Source organism: Nannobrachium achirus (genome assembly GCF_963921795.1).
Source record: "Nannobrachium achirus genome assembly, chromosome: 18".
Lineage (NCBI taxonomy): Eukaryota > Metazoa > Chordata > Actinopteri > Myctophiformes > Myctophidae > Nannobrachium > Nannobrachium achirus.
In genome coordinates, this window is record NC_137825.1 from 45,092,099 (window position 1) to 45,113,369 (window position 21,271).

At 44.9% G+C, this 21,271-nt stretch overlaps 1 protein-coding gene across 1 annotated transcript in view; it reads left to right on the forward strand.

Moving 5' to 3' along the window:
- Nucleotides 1-15,205: 15,205 nt before the first annotated feature.
- Nucleotides 15,206-21,271, forward strand: part of LOC308302755 (cytohesin-3-like) — a gene marked incomplete at its 5' end in the record, with an annotated part of 171,421 nt that continues 165,355 nt past the window's right edge. Inside the window, one exon of the mRNA XM_080747046.1 lies at nucleotides 15,206-15,239. Coding sequence (XP_080603172.1) covers nucleotides 15,206-15,239 — 34 coding nt within the window. The remainder of the gene's footprint in view (nucleotides 15,240-21,271) is intronic.

Below are 21,271 nucleotides of genomic sequence, written 5' to 3' on the forward strand. Positions count from 1 at the left end.
CGGGTGTCACACACCAAAAATAGCAGATCTACAAACTGACAACGTGTTGTGCACCTGGACAAACATCCACTCCCTGATTCAAGGCTGTGGCGCCAAACTGTGGCCACAACCTTGAGCAGTGTCCTCATCGCTAAGACTCTCTGGGTCGCACGCCGTCTACTGATGGACGGTGGCCACGCCGTGAACAGTTGTGGGCCTGCGTGGCTGCTCGCGCGGTACGTGTGTTCTTTCCCTCCCTCGCACCGTACGACCCCGCCGGACGGCTGCCAATCAGAGCAAAGTCATTAACCAATCGCAGCGTGGCATTTTTCTCGTCACCGCGGGAGCTAACGATAATAATAATCCGGGGGATCTCCCTGATGACACGTTTATTTCATTTAAAAGGGACCAAATTAAAGTGTTTAAATGCAGAGCGGGACGTGGCGACGCTGGACGCACGGGGGCCTGCACGGGGGGGGCGGAGAACTGCTGTTCCCCCTCTGTCTCTGTCTGTCTCTCTCTCTTTCTCTCTGTCTCTCCCTCTGTCTCCTCTTTCTCTCTCTCTCCCTCTCCTTTCCCCCCCTCACTTTTACTCTTACGCTTTCCTCAATCTTTTATCAATAATTGATTCTTTCGTTCCCTTTCCTTCGTTTCTTAATCATTCTGTCTCTCGTCTTCTCTCTCTCCCTCCGTCCCTCGACCTCTCTCTCTCTCTCTCCCTCTCTCTCTCTCTCCCTCTCTCTCTCCCCCTCTCTCCCTCCCTTCCTGGAGCGTCTTCATTAACTGCGTGAGAGGGAACCAGAGACGCCGCACGCAATTAATGCAACATCACAGCACTGACGTTTATCACCCACGCACACCCACACACACACACGCGTGCACACACACACACGGGGGATTGCACATGCACACCGAGTGGCATAGACACAACAGTGCACTGCTCATTACTCCTGTGTAGGTCTGTTCTCCATGGTCTAGAGGATGTGATGGGGGCTCTGGGACCAAGCCCCCAGTCCTCTGACACACGTGCACGCATGCATGCACATGCACACACACAGGTACACACGGGCTCACAGAAAGCAAGTCTGTACGCACACATTCGGGCACCCACACACACACAAACACACACCCATTTACGGACAGTACACACACACACACACACACACACACACACACACACACACACACACACACACACACACACACACACACACACACACACACACACACACACACACACACACACACACACACACACACACACACACGTACATGCACAGCAGCAGACAGACACACAGACAGACACGCACTATGGTTCACCTGATGCAGGGATCAGGTTGAGGGAAACCTCTGAAATATTAGTCTTTTATCTCAGAGAGAGACGCGCGCATGCGCACACGCACACGCACACACACACACACACACACACACACACACACACACACACACACACACACACACACACACACACACTCATATACAGTACGCCATACGTTCTCTGAGCTGACATCAATGGAGTCATATCTTGATTAGCCTGCTTAGGTGGTCCTGGGGAAATACACTCATATCTCCCTCTCTCTCTTTCTCCCTCTCGCTCTCTTTAACTCTGGGGTCCGTTTCTTTTCTCTCTGTTCCCCTCCTCCTCCTCCTCTCGCTCTCTCTCTCTGTGTCTCCCATCCACCTCCCCCCCACCCACATACGGTACACCCCCACCCCCTCTGTCTCTGAAGAATGTTATCTCCGGGGTGCAAACATTTCCAGATATCTTCACACACACATGCCCGACGGCATAGGACCTGGCGGTTGTCTCCCTGTCCGTCCCTCTCTCTAAAGGCGTCGTGCATATAGCACTGACCGTGCCCGCACATAGCCCATGGTCTCTTGTACAAACGGCTGGCCCCAGCGCGACGCCATTAACCCCGGTTTGTCAAAAGCTACGACCAGCGAGACACGCTAAAGGCCAGTAGGTGTGCGTTGTGGTCAGATTTCCAAAGCTAGCATTGGAAAGGCTGCAAGGAAATGGGGAAAAAATTCCAACATTTCTTTAGTAGTCAACCAATTTATAGAGAAAGTGTAGATATTCTCAGAGGTGGAAACAAAAGAAGTTAAACTGAAAGTAAGCGAACTGTCAGTGTTTGTACTATACTGTAATAGTAGGGCAGGAGAGAGGCTACTCCAGCACCCGAACGAAGTTTTTCTAAACCTGTTTTTTTAGGACCCTTATGGTGTCTAGTTATGATTTCTTCTTGTTGCCGTGCTCAACTGTCCCATGGGGTTAATTTTTTATGATTTCTTGCACCTACCCATTCACTTACTATACAGTAAAAAAAAAATCCCCTTTAAGTAACATGTGAGGGGTCTAACTAGGGGTTTTTCATGATTCTGAATCCATTGCAAGCATTTGTGTAGCATGAAAAACATTCCTTGTGCTAGAAACGGCCCCACAAAACTATGGTTTAGTGATAATAGTGATGAGTCATCACTTTTCACAGTTTTGTGGGGTCCATTTTTTGTGCAAATAAGTGCTTAAGTGCTTTGTTTTTATTCAAAATTAAAACAAAACAAGGTTTTTAATATCTTACTCACTGCATGCGCAATGTAGGCTATCTAGAATATATCGTCACTGTCGGGCAGAAACCTTGTACCTCCAAGTTTCAAATTTGTACTTTTCTCACCAAGTAAAGCCCTGCTTCATCGTACAAGGCTGTTGCACAAAAGTTGTGGAAACAGCCTATCTACAAGCACACAACCCCTGCTGTTTTCACTAGTTTAATTCATTTTTAAAATGATAAATACAAAACGAACGGTCTTGCACATACAAGGTTTCCACCCGACAATGACGATATGAAAGTTAATGTTTGAATTATATTACAGAAGAAAATTAACTTTTACACATAAAACACATTTTTTGAGAGCGACATAGTGTATATAAAGGACGGGTGCATGTCATGTAGTCTACATTCACCACCGTCATCAAACCAGGAAGAGGAGCACACACCATAAAACTGTCACACGGAACACCATCATCACCCGCTCTTATCTTCCTATAGTGTTTACCTTTCCTCGCCTTTGTGTCCATCAGCCATATAGATGACAATGACACACGGTTCGGATTGTGACGTGTGTGTGTGTGTGTGTGTGTGTGTGTGTGTGTGTGTGTGTGTGTGTGTGTGTGTGTGTGTGTGTGTGTGTGTGTGTGTGTGTGTGTGTGTGTGTGCCTCTTGGCCATGCGGCCTTGTTGAACTTATTACATAATAACCCTTGACTGACACACCGAGAGAACGTTTGCTGAGGAGTTTCCCGTCAGTTACGGTTACAGAGATAGTAAAAGAAGCACTAAATCAACTAATCGGAGCAGCATGCAAAACAGGAAGACCTTGTTTTTCGTTGGAAGATTGTTTGATATGGGCCCGTGACTGTGACAGAGAACAACTGTTTCTGTGTACAGGAGAGTTACACTGCGCGGTAAAAAGTGAATTAACTCGTCTTACATCTCGCCTTGATTTTAACAGGCGGTTTCGGTCAGCGGGCGCGTTGCCGGTGACTTGCCGTTTTCTTGTGATGTGCAGATGTCACTGCATCATCAGACTTGTATTGTGAAATATATAAAATTGCAAAATTGTGTTGACTAGGGCATTAAAGAAAAAGTCGACAAGTCGACTTCATTACACAAGTCGACTCCCACCAGAGAAAGTCAAAAGTCGAAGTTGAAAAAAATAATCCTTTGTATTTTTTTCTATCATTATTTTTGCTCCAAGTGTGCGTCTGTAGAGCATTCAAACAGTAGGATTGCTTATTGTCAAGGACGGAATGATGATTGATGATGATTACATTTGGTATACATGGTTCTATTGTGAAAATAGCAGATCTACACGCTCACAACGCCTCACGATGCGAGGCGTTGTGAGCATGTAGATCGGCTTTTTTCACAATGTCTGCATCTATATACTTGACAATTTGGACAATGTTTAATTTGTCATTTTAGGGGTATTAAAAAGTCCTTAAATTGTCACTTTAGAAATGTGAAGATACCCTCTATATACTTAAACTTTATGTTGGTTTGTTTACAGTTGAGTGAGAAAACAATGTTTCACATTAAGTTAATCATCTGGGGACCCCCCAAAATAATTGTGGGGTCGTGTGTGATGTGATGACGTCATCAAACGATAAAGTCGACTTCAACTACATTTTTTACTGAGTCGAGTCGACTTTCAAAAATCACAAGTCGTTAATGCCCTCGTGTTGACTGTGCCTCAGTCTCAACCAGTGTGGTGGTTCTCAACTCTACCAAGGATCCATGCATAGGTTCCCAAGGTTTTCATTCTAAAAGTCTATTCAGGGACAAACTTGAGAGAAGATATGAGAGGGACGATATGAAAATTACATGTCACGAAATTTGCGATTTACAATATTATCGCAATAATCAAAATGGGTCCGCGTCAATATGCAGACGGGCCAGTATGCCAACAAACTAAACCTAACCTTAACCCTAACCCTAACCTTAGTAAAACTATGCCTAAACCTAACCCTAACCCTAACCTCAGTAACCGTGACGCGGGTGATTAGCTAACCTGCCGACGCTGGTGAGTAGCTGACCTGCCAACAGGGGTGAGTAGGCCTAACTAACCTGCTGACGCTGGTGAGTTCCTACTCGGAACAACGGACCGACGGAACAATGAGCGGACCCCAATCAAAATATCCCCAACATCCATTATCCTGACAAAGAGATTTTGTAGAGAGTGATAAAAAGATTGTATCAAGTCATTTCAAATGTCATTTCCAGGTCCGTTTTACAAATTAAAGAGAGTTTTAGTGGTACCAGATATGCAACTAGGCAAATAAAAGGTGAATTGATGCATGACAAGAGGATCATTTCTCGATAAAGATGTGTTTTTTTTTATCATGATAAACGATAATAACGATTATCGTGCCATCCCTAGCTAGAATAGAGTAGCAACGACCCAATGACAAGAGGGTAGAACCAGTGGTGTTTGTGGTTACAAAAAAATGACACACGTTTGGAGCCACAAACATCGGCCACTGTGTTTCCTGCCGTCCCAATTAATTAAAAGAACAACTGTAAGGACAACAGATTTGATCATTGGAGCATAGCAGCAGTCGCATAACGGTACAACTGCGGTAATGTACGCGGCCCTGCTCCTTTACTGGCAACTGAATACATCCAATTACCGTTCAGCTTTATGGACGGTTAGTAAACTAGCTTGTAAGATTTCCTATGATTAATGCATGACTAAGCCAGAATGTTCTGTACGGGAGATGTTTAGGAGCTGGAGTGGGAGTTGAGGTGTGTTTGTGTGTCTATACGTGAGTGATGATAGGCGCTACAGTTCAATGGGAAGACTGGCAGCACCCGGGCTGATGGAGCACTGGGGTGGTGACAGACAGGAGACAGTGACACAAACGCGCGCGCGCGCGCACACACACACGCGCGCACACACAAACACATACACACACACACAAATGCATATTGTCGGGTGGAAACCTCGTACATCCAAATACTGTTCGTTTTGTATTTACCATTTTAAAAACGATTTACACAAGTGAAAACAGCCGATCTACAAGCACACAACGCCTCGCGGTGCGAGGCGCTGTGTGCTTGTAGATCTGCTATTTTCACTACTTTTGTGCGTTGAAGCGGGTCTTTACATCGCGACAAAATATGCACATTTGAAACTTGGGAGTTACGAGGTTTCTGCCCGACAGTGACGATATAGGCCTACAGACCTACTATATACAGTACAGAGCACAAACATGCATGCACAGTTGAGCGCGTGCGCACACTCTCACACAACGGATACAGGTAAATATACACAAACACAAGCAAATAGAAACAAGCACACGGCGTCGCTCCCGCACCCACTGACACACGCAGGCCTCCATCTCCGGAATATACGCTCTGTGTTTCTCTGTATGGTTGAGTGGCCTTCATTCAACACATAATGACTGTGTGTGTGTGCGCGCGTGTTTTCTTCTTTCGAAATGTCTTTACTCGCATAAAGTCCTCGCGTGCTCGACTGTCTGCATGGGAGGAGGGAGGAGGGAATGTGTTTCGAGATGTTGACAGACGCAGAGAGCTCACTGTTCCTCATTGTCACCAGAACTGATGAGGTGGGATGATCGGTGACTGGGGCCAAAAGCATCGCAGATGCGTTTCAGAAATGGGAGATCGAGTGAGAGAGAGAGAGAGAGAGCGCATTGGAGCTGTCATGGAGGGGTGTTGTTTTTTTTCCAACCAACATCACATTGAAAGCACAGGGCACTTGTGCACAACACGCACGCACGTGATCACACACCCGTAAACAAACACACACATGCACACACAACACGCACCCATGTACACATCACATGAACATCCACACACAGAGAAGTGTGCTGTACAAAAGTGTACATAAAAGTGAAAACAAGTTGCATTATTACTGTAGTTCAAGACCCGCCACGGTTGTTTGACTCCGAAGCAAGTTTTGGATGCTAACATCCAGAACCCTTAAAGCACTAGCATAACTGATTTGTTGTGATGGAACAACAAGCACCTTGGCTCACTGTGGAATGACGTTCTCCAGATGCTCCCAAGATTGTCGTTTCAAGCCCCACCAATAAGGTTGTCCTACTCTTGACTTCAACGCATGTTATGAAGGCTGATATCCAGACTTAAAGGCGCACTGACACGGCCCGAAATTATAATAGTATGATACAGTAGGTCACGTGGTCTCTCTGAAAACGCTCTGAAGCTCATGAAGTAAGTAGTCTAAGTACAGTCAATTAATTTGATTGGCTTATAATTGTGCATTCCCACAATGACATCATATTTTAAAATGACTTTTTAAAGTGACAGTACCCCTTTAGGTAACAGTACCCCTTTAAACACTACTACTGATGCTACTAATATTTATAGGAGACAGCTGCAAAAAATGCTTGCCAACTGAAAAAAATGGCGAAGTGAGTTTCAGTTGAAGTTGTAAATAGTTGTGAGTTTCAGTGTATTGATAAGATTTTGCTCTTTCATGTAAATGTCAACACAATCAGCAGGAAATTCTGCAGGGAATTGAACCACATCCCAGTACACCAGGAATACCAATCATACATCACATAACTTCATCTCTCTGCTGTCGGGCCGAAACCTCCTATAACTCCAAAATGTAAATTTTCTGGAAAATGAGCTCAAGTGGAGTTAGGAGGTTTTGACCGAAGGGCTTTTTCCTACTTTTCATTGGTTCAATATTATTTTAACCAACACACAGACGTAAAGGGTGTTCAATAGCACATATTTATGAAAAAAGAGAGGGCCAGTCGGGTGGAGTTAGCTGGTTTGGCAGAAAGTGTGGAGTTAGGAGGATTTGTCCCAAGCACTTTTTACTACTTTCCATTGGTTCAATATTATTTTAACCAACACTCAGATGTAAAGGGTGTTCAATAGCCGTGATTTATGCCAAAAAATCAAAAACCTCAAAAATGGAGTTAAGAGGTTTTGGCCAGACAGTGACGATATACCTGTATAACATAACTATAATCTTCCTCCAATCTAAATTCCTTGACCCTTTATGCAGACATCCCACCTCTCCCGGAACTTCCGGGAGTCTCCCGGGAATTAGCGCCCGGCGCCCGCTCCCGGACACCCGCGATCTCCTGCAAATGCCGACCATATGGATATGGTGTAGTTATTGCTCAGTGCTTAGATCCGGTCTAGAGCCGGCCTACACTGGCTCGGTAATTTGCACACATCAACACATTCAGGCACACAGACCGGATCTGCAACCTGCAATGCCCCTTTTACCTCCTCTTGTTTAGTCCTCATTTGTCACTGAACTGTCAATCTGGCTAAATGCAGTGATGTTACTACGTTTTCAATGTAATGGGTCCTGGGACCCACAGGTGGTCATTCAAATGGGTCCCAGAAAAGTTTTATGAGTCCTCAATACAATGTTTTCGAGCGCTGTGAGCTTGTAGATCGGCTATTTTCAAAATGTTTGCCTATTTCTTATATTTATTTTACAATTTGGCAAATGTTTGAACTTAGAACTATTAAAACTACTAAAACATGTGCCCCTAATGAATTTGGGCGCGCAAAATGGCGTCGGACGTCGGTGGAATCAAAACATTGACGTTTCTATCGCCTGTTTAAGACTTTCTACGTGGATTTTATTTGTGTTAATGTAGGGTAAAGTAGGATGCTTTCACCCATGAACAATGGTGGTGTTTAACATGGACTCCAATGGAGGCGCGTCCCCAGGACCCCAGGACCATGACATGAATGAGTCCCTGGGCGACTTGAATGAGTTTTTGATGCGGGATGCGCACGTAATGACATTCGCTGTGGGAAGGGTGGGACGTGTCTACTGGTGACGGCAGCCTGATCTTAGAAGTGCCAGGAGAGAAATAATCTCGGTATACGGTTGGTTTTAATCTTCTTTATTTAGATCAGGGGTTTTCAAAGTGGGTGACGGGGCACCCTGGGGTGCCGTGAAGGCAGTCCAGGGGTGCCGCGAGATAATTTGATAATATTTGGAATTTGTTTGGACACTGTCGGGCAGAAACCTTGTATCTCCAAGTTTCAAATGTGCACATATTTTGGTAAAGCAAAGCCCTGCTTCATCATACAAGACTGTCGAACAAAACTAGTGAAAACAGCCGATCTACAAGCACACAACACCTCAGGATGTCACAAATATTCTTTGTGACACTTTTATAGGGTAGAAATACAGACAAATGATATTTTTGCCCGCAGCTTCCTCAAGCTCTGACGGCTGCACCCACGACCCGGCCAGGCGGAGATTCGCGCTCTGCGGAGTACACCCTTTAGTTGCTTGCGCCAGCAGAGGGCGCAAGTACTGCGTTCGGCTGCGTATGTATGTCGGTGTGTCCTTCTTAGTTTAAGCCCGTAGCCCAATGAGGGACCAGCATTTCTGGCAACGTCGTCATTAACAGCCAATGAGGGACCAGCATTCCTGGTGATGCCAGTGGTGAGCGCACGTGCGCTCTTCTGGTGCACAAGTAGGCCATACATGGCCTACTTGTGCACATGGCGCAAGTTGGCACCTCGACAGAGTGCAGTTCTAGTTCTATGTCACACACACACGTACACATACTGTACCCTGGCATGCAAGAGTGTGTGTACGCACGCACGCACGCACGCACACATGCACAGTAGTTATTGGCATTCATACTGACATTGAACCTCTCTTTCACTCTCTCTCTCTCTCTCACACACACACACACACACACACACACACACACACACACACACACACACACACACACACACACACACACACACACACACACACACACACACACACACACACACACACACACACACACACACACACACACACTTCCCCACAGACAGGGGATATCATGAATTCTAGGCCTACAGTGCCGAGGCGTTCAGTAATTGAAAACAGGGCTTTATAATGTGAGAGAATGACAGCGCTGAAAGATTATGTGAACTCAAACATTAACACAATTAAGTGTGTGAGCACTGGAGTATGTCGCAGCATTAGACAGTGTCTTAATGGTCCCTCAGCACAAAGACAGACGCGCACTTGTGCGTGCGAGTGTGTGCGCTCGTCGCACGCACTCACGCGTGTGGGATTGTGTATGTGGTATCGCATGTGATTGTGTCAGTTTGTATTTGTGTGCGTGGGTGGTGTGCGCGTGTGTGTGCGTGCGAGGGAGGTGTTTGTGTGTGCGTGCGTGCGTGTGTGTCTGTACATATCTTTCTGTGTGTCAGTGTTTGTAAGGTGTACGTACAGTATGTGTCCATCTGCATGCACGTGGACATTTAAGTGTAACACATGCGTCACCGCAGAGCCACAATAAAGGTGCAAAACCAACAATTACACTGCAAAAGTAATAAGCGTGATAGCTTAAATGTTAGTAGTCAGCGGATGTCGCAACAACATGATACAATACCACCATAATGTCGTTATCAGCTTTTATTACAAAACTCCATCCAGCTCCCGGGAACAGGGAAACAAGAGAGGGCATGCACCAATGACAAATACAGTAAATCTTTTTACAGCGGTGATATAGCCGTTAACCATTTAAGGACGGCCTGCAACGGAAGTTATCTACTTGCTCAACTTCCTTATAGTGACTAGAGTTCTCAACAGGCCTGAATGAAATGAAGGCCTGGCCCTAACTGGACCCTAACTGGGCCGGCCCAGCCCGACTAATTAGTATACATTTTAGGCCCTGCCAGCCCCGAAAACGTCGGGTCGGGTCTTTTTTCATTGATCCCGAGGCCCTACCCGGCCCGACTAATTAGCATACGTTTTAGGAACCTAATCTACCCTAAAATGTCGGGTCGGGTATGGTTGGGTTCGGGCAGAATTTGAGAACTCTAATAGTGACGCAGTTCCTAGTGAAACGGTCCAGAAAGGAGGGACATACATTAAGTAGCGCTGGAGTGAATGTAATTTGACGGTCAAAAAGTAGGCAGGCCATAACTCATTGAAGACATTATTATGTAAAGACGGGGCGAGACTGACAAGGCAGCGGCTACGGAAACAAATTTGTGTTCATAGGACACAAAGCCGTCGGCTGCGGCTTGTGATTGGCTGAATCGGAGGCAAGCGCAACACAATGTGTTGCTGTGTGGGGAGGACGAACAGGGAGGCGGGGGAAGGGGAGAACCACACGATCCAGCGGCTCGCAGGGAGTAGCTGAAGTTGAAGTAGATGACGTTGATTGACACAGCATCTGTCAGTCATTCTGACCTTGTGAATTATTAAATAGCGATAACGTTCGTCATCACGTATTACGTTTTTGTTTAGGGGCTGGGCTTAGGGCTGTAATTGTCTTGTTCAGCCCATTCTCACCCCCTCTGCTTCACCCATCCGACACGTCCTTTCCTGCTTCACCCGTGCGACGCTTTGGGAACACCTATTGCGTCTACGGTCGGACGCGAACGGAGAATTTTAGGACGAGAACATAGTGTCTTGGTACGCATGCGCCGACACGTGTATACTAGAATATTTTACAATGACGGCCGTCACAGGGAATCGAACCCCGGTCTCTAGATTTGCATCACCATGCTCTACCGACTGAGCTAACCAGACGACAGGGAAATTCCTTTTTTTGTGCTTTTATCTTTGACAAAACGTGGATGATAACGTAGTCCCTTCTTTGAGCCGTATTCGGACGCGGAAGCAGTCCCCTGGTCAAAATTTACTATTCTGTCCATAACGGCACATAATTCGGTAACGCGGCTGAGTCGGCTCATGCGCCGTTCACACCGTTCGCCGCGGCGACTCGGTCGCTACCGCTCCCTCGGCGGCGTCTCACGGGGTTCATGGGCGCCTGAGACAGCACTGCTCCGTCGTTTATAGTGGCGTGAGCGGTAGCGACGGGTGGCTGGTAAACCAGTGAACCCTTCAAAGCGGTATCGAATCCCGCTTCGGGAACTGCTTTTTTTTCCTTTCTTCTTAGACCACGCAATGCGTCCAACCCGTGAAACAGTAGGCAATCCCAAAGCGTCTATCGTCCGACGCAGTACAGTACTTCACAACGCGTCGGTTGTATGACGCTTTAGGGGTGAGAACCTGTTGTCTTGTTATAATACTCAAACACAGGATTTTCTTCACTTTTTTGCCATCTACTGTACTGATAGGTATGGCTATATTATCACTACAGATATGCTCTAAAAGTGAGAAAAACATATTTTTGATTTCACTAGGTCTTTAAGTCCTAGTGAGGTGCGGTGCGAGGCATCGTGTGCTTGTAGATCGGCTATTTTCACTTGTTTTTTGCGACACTCTGTATGGTGAAGCAGGAAGGGAATCTTGGAGCGAATTTTTGAAACAGTGACAATATACTTCCTTATATGACTTCAATAACCAATCTACTTTTGTAAAATGTTCTAAGAAATGTTGGAATGTTTTTTTATTTTATTTATTTATTTATTTTTACAAATGTCTAAAGATTTTCGCCATAATGACATATACTCCAAACAGGGACGGCAGGTTGAAAGTCATTAAAGACAGATGCTTTATCAGACAGTATAGAAAATGAGTCAGTTGTCTACTTGTGATTCCGCGCCTTAGCAACAGTCGTGGGGCTGGGGATGCTGCTGGTGGCGGCGACATTCTGATTTATCTAGGAGGCTGCTCTCAGGTGCTGTTTTGTTAACAGGATTGCAGCCATTTATAACTGTGTTTCATTACTGTACTAAGAGCCGATAAGATGATCACTCACACACACACACACACACACACACACACACACACACACACACACACACACACACACACACACACACACACACACACACACACACACACACACACACACACACACACACACACACACACACACAATTACACACATACATGGGCAGATGCACATGTTGGTGTGTGCGTGCTCACCCGCGCTGTGCAAACACACACACACACACACGCGTGCACACACACACATACTGTACGCACACACACAGTTTTTGGGGAAACAGAAAGGCCCAGATAAACCTACCGAGACACTCACACACACATACGTGCACTGAGCGTGCGTGCACACGTGCATGCTCAAACACTCACGCGTGCATGTACTGTACTTTCACACACACACACACACGCGCGCGCACACGCACACACACACACACACACACACACACACACACACACACACACACACACACACACACACACACACAGGCGCTAATTCAATCTGCTGACAAGGAAACATGGCAAACAACATCCATTATGGCCACAGAGCTAATTGGTAATGTTGAGGGGAGGGGGCAGCCCAGGAGAGAGGGGGATGATAGAGGGGAGAGGGGGAGGAAAGGCAAAGAGGAGGGGAAAAGGGAGAAGAATAGAAGTGGCGAAGGCTGAAAAACAGGGAAATGGGGAAAGACAATGCTGGAAGGAAGTGATTCTTTATACAGATGGTTGTCACACATACAGTAGGCTATACATTAGTCTTTCATTCATCCTCATTCTTTCTCTTCTGTTCAATAAGGACAAAGGACAGTAACACATTAAGCCGTGTCCATGGAATATATGGAGCGCTTTTGTTATCATGTTCTCAAAGTGTGGTCCGGGGGGTTTCCAGGGGATCTCCATCAAAATGAGCTAATACAGCATCACGATTAATCATTTTAGGGACTTTATCAATATTACTTTCGCTATTCAAAAATAGCAGATGCAAGCTCTGCACTTGTACATCTGTTAGTTGTTTAAACATTTACAATCATTTACAATCTTTCAACACAAATCTTCTCTCCTGGGGGTCCCTGGCACAAATTATTTTCAGATGCGGCCAAATAAATATCAACTTGGTGTCCTTGACATGAAAAGGTTTGAGAACCTACTGGTTTAGAGCACTGATTCCCAAACCTTTTCGCTCGATACCCAAAAGGGGAATTTGATGTCTCCCTGTCCCGGTACCAAAATAGTGAAAATAGCCGCTGATCAACAAACTCAGGCGTTGCATCGCGACAAACAATAGGGTCCCGACCCTCTGTTTATAAATCAGTGGTTTAGACTAGAGCACTACCAGTGCACTCAGTGAGACACTGCCCTGCGCTCAAAGCTTGTACTGTACGGTAGGTGTCAAAGGTCTCAAACCCCCTGCATAGGAAGTGACAAAGACGTGCAGGACTCCTCTCCAGAAGTTCAACTATGTTCTACCCGAGGCGCCAAGGCCGCTCCGCCGCAATATGCTGGACGCCAAGGGCGCTGAAATGTGACGCACGGCACTACAAAGAGGAGCGTTCCTATAGCGCACTGGTTCCCAAGCACTGGGTCGGGACCCATTTGTGGGTCACGGACACATTTGTATGGGTCCCTACATTTTTTGTTTCCTACATTTTGTCCTTACTTATTATTATTTCAAAGCATTTTCAGAAAACATTCCCAAAAAAACTATAAGCTTTTCATGAAGTAATTTCATTAATACATAAAAGAAAAATCTAAGAGATTCCAAACATTAGAAAACAAATGTTTAAGAAGTAGTGAAAATAGCCGATCTACAAGCTCACAATGCGGCGCGAAGCGACGCATTGTTAGCTTGTAGATCTGCTGTTTTCAGTAGTTAGGGTCCCAGGCAAACATCTAATTTCTCTTTTGGGGTCTCGAGCTAAAACATTTGGGAACCACGGCTAAAGCGCATGCGTCATGGAAACACATGAAGAAGAAAAAATTAAACGCTTTCTATGGACACAGCCCATACAGTAGCTGCGGATTTCTGCATTCAATTCCCCTAATTATTCACAACATTTCTCCCTCCGTCTCTCGTCTAAACCCGCTTCTCGTGCGTGCTTTGAAATCGGGGCTTCGTCTGAACGCGGGGGGGGGGGGAACTCCGCCTCCCGTGCCTCTTCATGACGGGCTGCAATAACTGGCAGCAACTGTAAAACCGCAGGGGGGAGGAGCAGTGGGAGGGGAAGAACACGCCCCAATAAGGGCAAATGAATGCTTCCCTTTGACTGGCAGCGGACATTAAGGCCCCGAGACCAAAATAAAGATGGCGTCCCCGGGCCCCTTGTGATGGTAAACTGGTAGTGACATTTAATAACTCCCTCTGTCCTGCTAAACCCCCACCCACCACCACCACCACCACCACCACCCGTCCACCCGTCCACATCCTCTGTTGCTCACTGGGTAGCCTGTTACAATCACAGATAAATCTTCCGAGGGGAGAGGAACGCAACGACAACTTTGTCTCTTGTTTATTTATGTCCTCCTCACCAGGGACGTGCAGAGAATGTTAGAGAGGCAGGGGTTGAAATACCTAAAAGGGCCTTTTGGTGAAAATGTTGAAAATAGCAGACCTCCAAGCTGGAGGTCGGCTATTTTCTGTACTTAATCATGGTCTGGAGAGAGGGCACTTTTTACAGACGGGTAAAAGGGCAGGGGCTCAAGCCCCCTGTGATGTCTATGTGTGCATGTGCCTGGTCCTCACACCTCATCAGCAAACAGAGCGACAGACAGAAAAGACAGCAGAAACATAAAGAGAGACTAGAAAGGCAGCCGAGAGTACAAAGAGAAAGAATGGAAAATGAAATGAAAGTTTGAAAAATAAAAGAAAAAAACAGGGAACAGAGCGAACGAGAGCGAACAGGAGTCAGCCTGGGGAAGAGCCAGATAAACAGAGAGGCGAGGAGCGACAGAACCGGGGAGGGAGGGGACAGATTTGAGCAGATTTGGAGGGCAGGCGATAAGAGGAGAGATAAAAGCAGAGGCGAACAGAAGGAGGGAGGGAGGGAGGGATGGATGGATGGGGGGGGGGGGGGGGGGGTGGAGGTACGGCGTACATTGTTTACATGCACAAATACATCGGCGAACATGTCTGCTTACTTATGTCATTAGCTCAGGCTACTGAACACACACGCACACGAACACACACACACACACACACACACACACACCCCGAGCGTACGCACCCACGTACACAGATACCAGTACACACACACACATTGCCTGGTGCACAATGGGCACGCTGCCGCACGCACACATGCACGCATGTGCGAGCACACACACACACACACACACACACACACACACACACACACACACACACACACACACACACACACACACACACACACACACACACACACACACACACACACACACACACACACACAGTGAGTGATGACATGTCGGTAAAACAAAAGATTCTGTGTTTCAACAGCGGGAAACATCCTCTTCATTCTGGCAGACATCCTAATCCTGTTCGCAGCTTTGTGTTTGTGTGTGTGTTTCTCTGTCTGTTGTCATTGTTTGTTTGCCTGGTTGTCTCTTGTCCTATCAGCATCGTAAAGAACCTCCACACGCAGGCTTGATAGAATATACATGACAGATAGCACTATCTTTGATCAATTTTGCATATATAAGTAACTGAGCTGTGCAGGATATGATGCACAAAGTGTTCCAAGTTCAATATAAATCTCCTTACTCCATATCCCCCATCCACCCATTGCCACCAATTAACACCCCCACACATCTTTCCCCACTTCCCCTACAGCACGTTATAGCTAGATCAAGATAAGATACCCAAAAATATATAATAAAGAAAACAGAAAAAGCATTCCGCAAATGCACCGGGTGGTGAAACTCCTGGCCGCACTTTCCACGCCCCTCAATTTTGTGACCTTAACATTTAAGCTTAACGGGTAAAAATGGGAAAACAAAATACATCAGTGATTGTCATTCTAGGTCACAGTCATTCTATACTAAAAAGGCTCCCCAGAACGTACTAAACTTTTTTTTCTTTATATTACCCTGTTTTCTCAAAGGACAGGTGCATTTCTTCTACCACTTTCTGTTAAAGTAGGAGGTTCAGTTGACTTCCATTACAAAACACTGTTTATGTTCACTGTTATTCCCTTTCAAATATTGATAAATCGAATGCTGAAGCCCAAATATGTTCTTCATTTAAAGGTTTCTCAGAATGTTGCACATAAACAACATATACGTACCGTATTCACAGCCATATTTGTGACAGCTCCATTGACACCTGGACCCAGGGGTGTCGCACCAAATTCTGGGCCCTGGGTACAAGGATTCACTGCGGGCTCTCCATAAATGTTTTTCATAGGGGGAGGTGGTTTAACCCATTTAGACTGGGGGAACACATTATTACACGTTATGTTGTGCTTTAACTATTGAAAAATAGCAGACATACAAGTTCATCTTTGAATATTTCAAATCCTTAGGTTTTTTGATAAAACTATGTCAGTGGTGCTCAAACATTTTTATGAGAAGGACCCCCAAAATGATATGTATTTGGCCATGGACCCCCATCTCAAATATTTAGTTCCAGGGACCACCCAGAAGCAAAATTTGGTACTCGGTGCCACGCTGTGAGCTTGTATATCAGCTATGTTTCAATAGCTAAAGTTTAAAATAATTAAGGCCCCACCACCTTGGGCCTTAGTAACTCAGTCCCCTCCCTTAGTCTAGTATTGGGAAGAAGGGGTTATCATCATGGCCCCAAATAACTTTTAACCTTTTAATATCTTGCAATTGGCGACGAGTCTCTTACAAAATCGTCAAGAGTGCCTCTCTCGTTACATAAAGCTATATAACCTCTCCATCATTGGCAATAGTCAGTGGTGTGCATGTGTTCCCCACACTCCCGCGCCCCCACCGGTGCGCTCAGGTTCACCGGGAAAACCGCGGTCGCTTGTGACGCCCCTGCAGTACATACGTATATTCCACAGCTATATTTCCGACAGCTCCATTGACACCTGGACCCATACGAATTCATAAGGAAGTTTAACGCTCACAGTTTTTGACAGCAGAGCAGTGTTGTTAAGTGAGCAGCAAGAACAGAACATTTGTTGTGGTTGAGACCAACAGGCTTCTGGACGATGGAGGTGGAGGTGTGCACAGTATACCATGTACTGTAGCAGACCCTCGCTTCCTCCCACCCCATCAATAAACATGCTTTATGTTGAGCTAAGTTCCACACTATGAAAATGAGAGAACTGACATCAAAGCAGGAAGTCCACGGAGGTCACATCTGCAAGTCATTCTTGTACCAGGCTAGGAGGTGTTGTTGAAAGCGAGGCAGCAAGCGGCTATTGCATTGTCAGTATCGTCACCGTGGTGGCTGGCTTTAATCTCATCTGGACGATCCCTCAGTAGGGATGGGACGATATGAAAATGTCATATCACGATTATTGTGACAAAAGAAATCGCGATTTACGATGTTACCACGATAATTAAAATCCATTATCCTGGGGCGGAACATTTGCCAAAAAATAGCAGATCGCATTTTTTTGGCAAAGACACTTGATAGAGAGTGAAAAAAGACTATCAAGTACGTGTATTATAAGTAAGCTATTTACCATGAGAGGGAGTGGGTTGTTCGCTGATTTACCACTGTTTCAGGGTTGTGGCACGAGCCGAAGCTGAGTGCCAAACAACCCTGAAACAGTGGTAAATCAGCGAACAACCCACGACCCTCGAATGGTAAATTGCTATTCTACAACTTCTACCATAAATGAAAGAAAACACAGTTGTAACTTGCAAGGTTATTTAGTTACAATCAACTGCAACACAACAGTGGGCAGGGTCCATGAGCCAACTCAAGGTTGTTGACTGATTTACCACTGTTTCAAGCCAATCAGAATCCAGTATCTGAACATGTGACCACAAAAAGTGGTAGAAAGTACCTTTTATCAATTCTAGAGGGTTTAAGTGGTACCGGATATGCAGCTCGGCAAATAAAAGGTGAATTGAACCCAGTGCCCGACGATGGACGATATCACGATAAATAAAATCTCTGCGATACGATTATCGTGAGTGTTTTTTATCGCGATAAACGATAATATCGCTTATCGTCCCCTCCCTACTGGACACAAGAGCAGTGTTGGGCAATATTACGAGTAATATATTACTTATTTTAAAAGTAATAATATTACATTACTTATTACTTTGTATCAAGAGTCATATATTACATATTACTAGGTTACTTTTATTTTTATAGTTTCCCTGCATTTTCCACATTGGAACAATACTAAATGTCCTTACAGGAGGAGTCAAAAATCAAACCAAACAGCTGAACTAAACAAAATGAAAATAGCCAATCTACAAGCTTGTAGGCCTATGCTTTTTTTGCCACCAAACCAATTGTGACTTATTTTTTCTCCTTTTTTATATTAACTACTTGAACCCTAGCACCCATATTCTAAGAACTTTAGCCAAAAATAGCAGATAAGCTCACAACGCCTCGGCTATTTTCGGCAAGAGGGGAAAAAGAGCAGACTAGAGTGAAAGGTCAATTTTTTTAGACAGTTCAAGTGGTTAAATATCTGGAAACACACATTTTTATGAACCCAAAATACACTGATGTATTTTGCTGAAACTACCGGTATATGGAATCTATGAAAAGGTTGTGGGGGTCCCTGATTCATCTCTCTCTCAGCTAAGGGGACCTTGGCCTGAAAACATTGAAGACCCCTGGAGTACAAAATACTCTGAATTGGTATCTCAGTCACTCAGGTAGAACATCTTCTCATCTACAGACATACGACACACGAGCCACAGGCAAAGGGTTCGGGTTGACAGTCTTAGGAACCAGATCAACTTGGAGAACGATACAGCACTGAGGTCAGCATGAGACCATGGGAGCTCTAGTCTACAGATGAGCCTGTTCAGCTACAGATGTCTCTGTGTTTGTACATCACATTCCAGCCGGTCGGACCCTGCACCACTGGAATACATTAATAAACACTGTAAAGAGAACATGCCTGCAATTGGTAATAACATGTTTTTTTATGTGAAGGATTTAATGGTGTTTGGTCTAGTGTCTCTGTCACCTCTGTCTCTGGCTATTATCAGGAGGAAAAAGACTAAGACGAGGACTTAGGCAATTCTAGATTAAACAGGTATCACTACCGTGTCTGTGCACACCTGGGTTTATCATCGCTGCAAAAGAGAGACAAGACTTCATACGAAAGAAAAACAATATCTGCAAGTTGGTGTGGTTCAGACCACAATACTATACACAATACTAATATAGTACAATACTTTACTTTACTTTAGTCATATTTATTTCGAATATGTCAAATTAAAAAAAGCACAATTCTGCACTTCAAACCCAAAGAAAACAAATAAAGAATATCCAATTAAAACAGGCAAGTAATAAAAACAACAAAAAAAGGAAACAAAATAACATATCCGAAAAGGAGTGAGAAGAAGTCAAACTTATAAACTCCGACCCCTTTTGTACCTGACTTAGTTCACAATAAACTTAAAAATACTCTTCAATTAACCAATGCAGACTCTTTTTCCTCTCTTTTTGTCATTCTAATGGTGAAACAGTAAAACAGAATCTCGCTTTAAGTACATAAATGAACACAAACCAATCCAATTTGCAATATATATAAAACAGTATTTTGGGGGAAAGTGAAAAGCTGTATCAATTTTATGTTACCCTTCAAGGAATCTGCTGTAGCTGCACAAAAATCAATAGGTCACCAATATCAGTGTAATGTGAGTGACACCACTGTACGTGAGAAAGGCAAAAGAGGTTTTAGTTATACCTGCCTTTCTTACGCGTACTTTTGCCAACTTTATTTTGTTGACTGTAATGTACCTGTATGAGTGAGTAAGAAATAACCCCTCTTGAATGTTTTGAATCTGGGTAGCTTCTGGAGCATAATACAGCCTGAGGTCTGCTCAAGTGTGCTACGGGTAATAACGAGTCAAACCTAGGTTCCTCTCACGTGCTCCATCGTCAGTCAGAGTTAAGCTCTCAATATTATGTCAGTCTCCCACTGACCCACCAGTGCCCAGTCAAAATATCCTCCAACAGACAAACAAAAAACGAGAATTAGCCAATTTATCAATTAATTCCGGAGGGGTTGGGACTACATGGGAGATATTGAGAAAACAGACCATGCAAAACAAAACAAAAAACCGACCCGTATTTGCAGTGGAGGCAATCCCATCTGGTTCCAGTTTATATCTCTATATGCGTGTAATTTGTGCTACAAATGATCTGAACACTGTGTAAACACATTTTTAATACGTTGGTGGGGGAGGAACCTCAGGACGGGAGTGAGTGTCGTAGTCAGTGGTTCAATTTGCTGGAGGGATCTATGCCTCTGCTTTTGGTATCCCCCCTCTGGTCATCCATCTCCGGATATCGTTGTTGTCGGGTGGAAACCTTGTATGTCCAAAACCGTTTGTATGATTGATATGATTTAAACTAGTGAAAACAGCGGATCTACAAGCACACAACGCCTCGCGGTGCGAGGCGTTGTGTGCTTGTAGATCCGCTGTTTTCACTACTTTTGTGCGACGGCCTTGTATGATGAAGCAGGGCTTTGCTTTGCGAAAAAATTGTCACATTTGAAACTTGGAGATACAAGGTTTCTGCCAGACAGTGACGATATGTTTTATCCCTGCATCTGGTCAGACTGAATTAAGTACCTTTCGGTGGCAAAATCTCGATATTTCGATGTCCGGTTGTTTCGAATCCCCAGTACTCCGGTTAGGGTTAGGTTAAGGGTAAGGGTAAGGGTAAGGGTAAGGGTAAGGGTAAGGGTTAAGGTTAGGTTTAGGGTTAAGGTCAAGGTTTAGACTTATTCACCAGGTTAGCATTCACCCGCGACGGCAGGTTAGCGTCCACCCGCGATTCAGACTACTGGCTGCTCGAAACAACAGCACATGGAAACATCACTACGCACCCCCTTTCGGTACCTTTCGGGAAATGTAGATTGTCTGATAGACAGTATGTTTCATATTTATGTTTTCTATTATATCACAATATAATCATTTAATTGTATACTTTAAATGTATATTATAGACACTCTTGAATT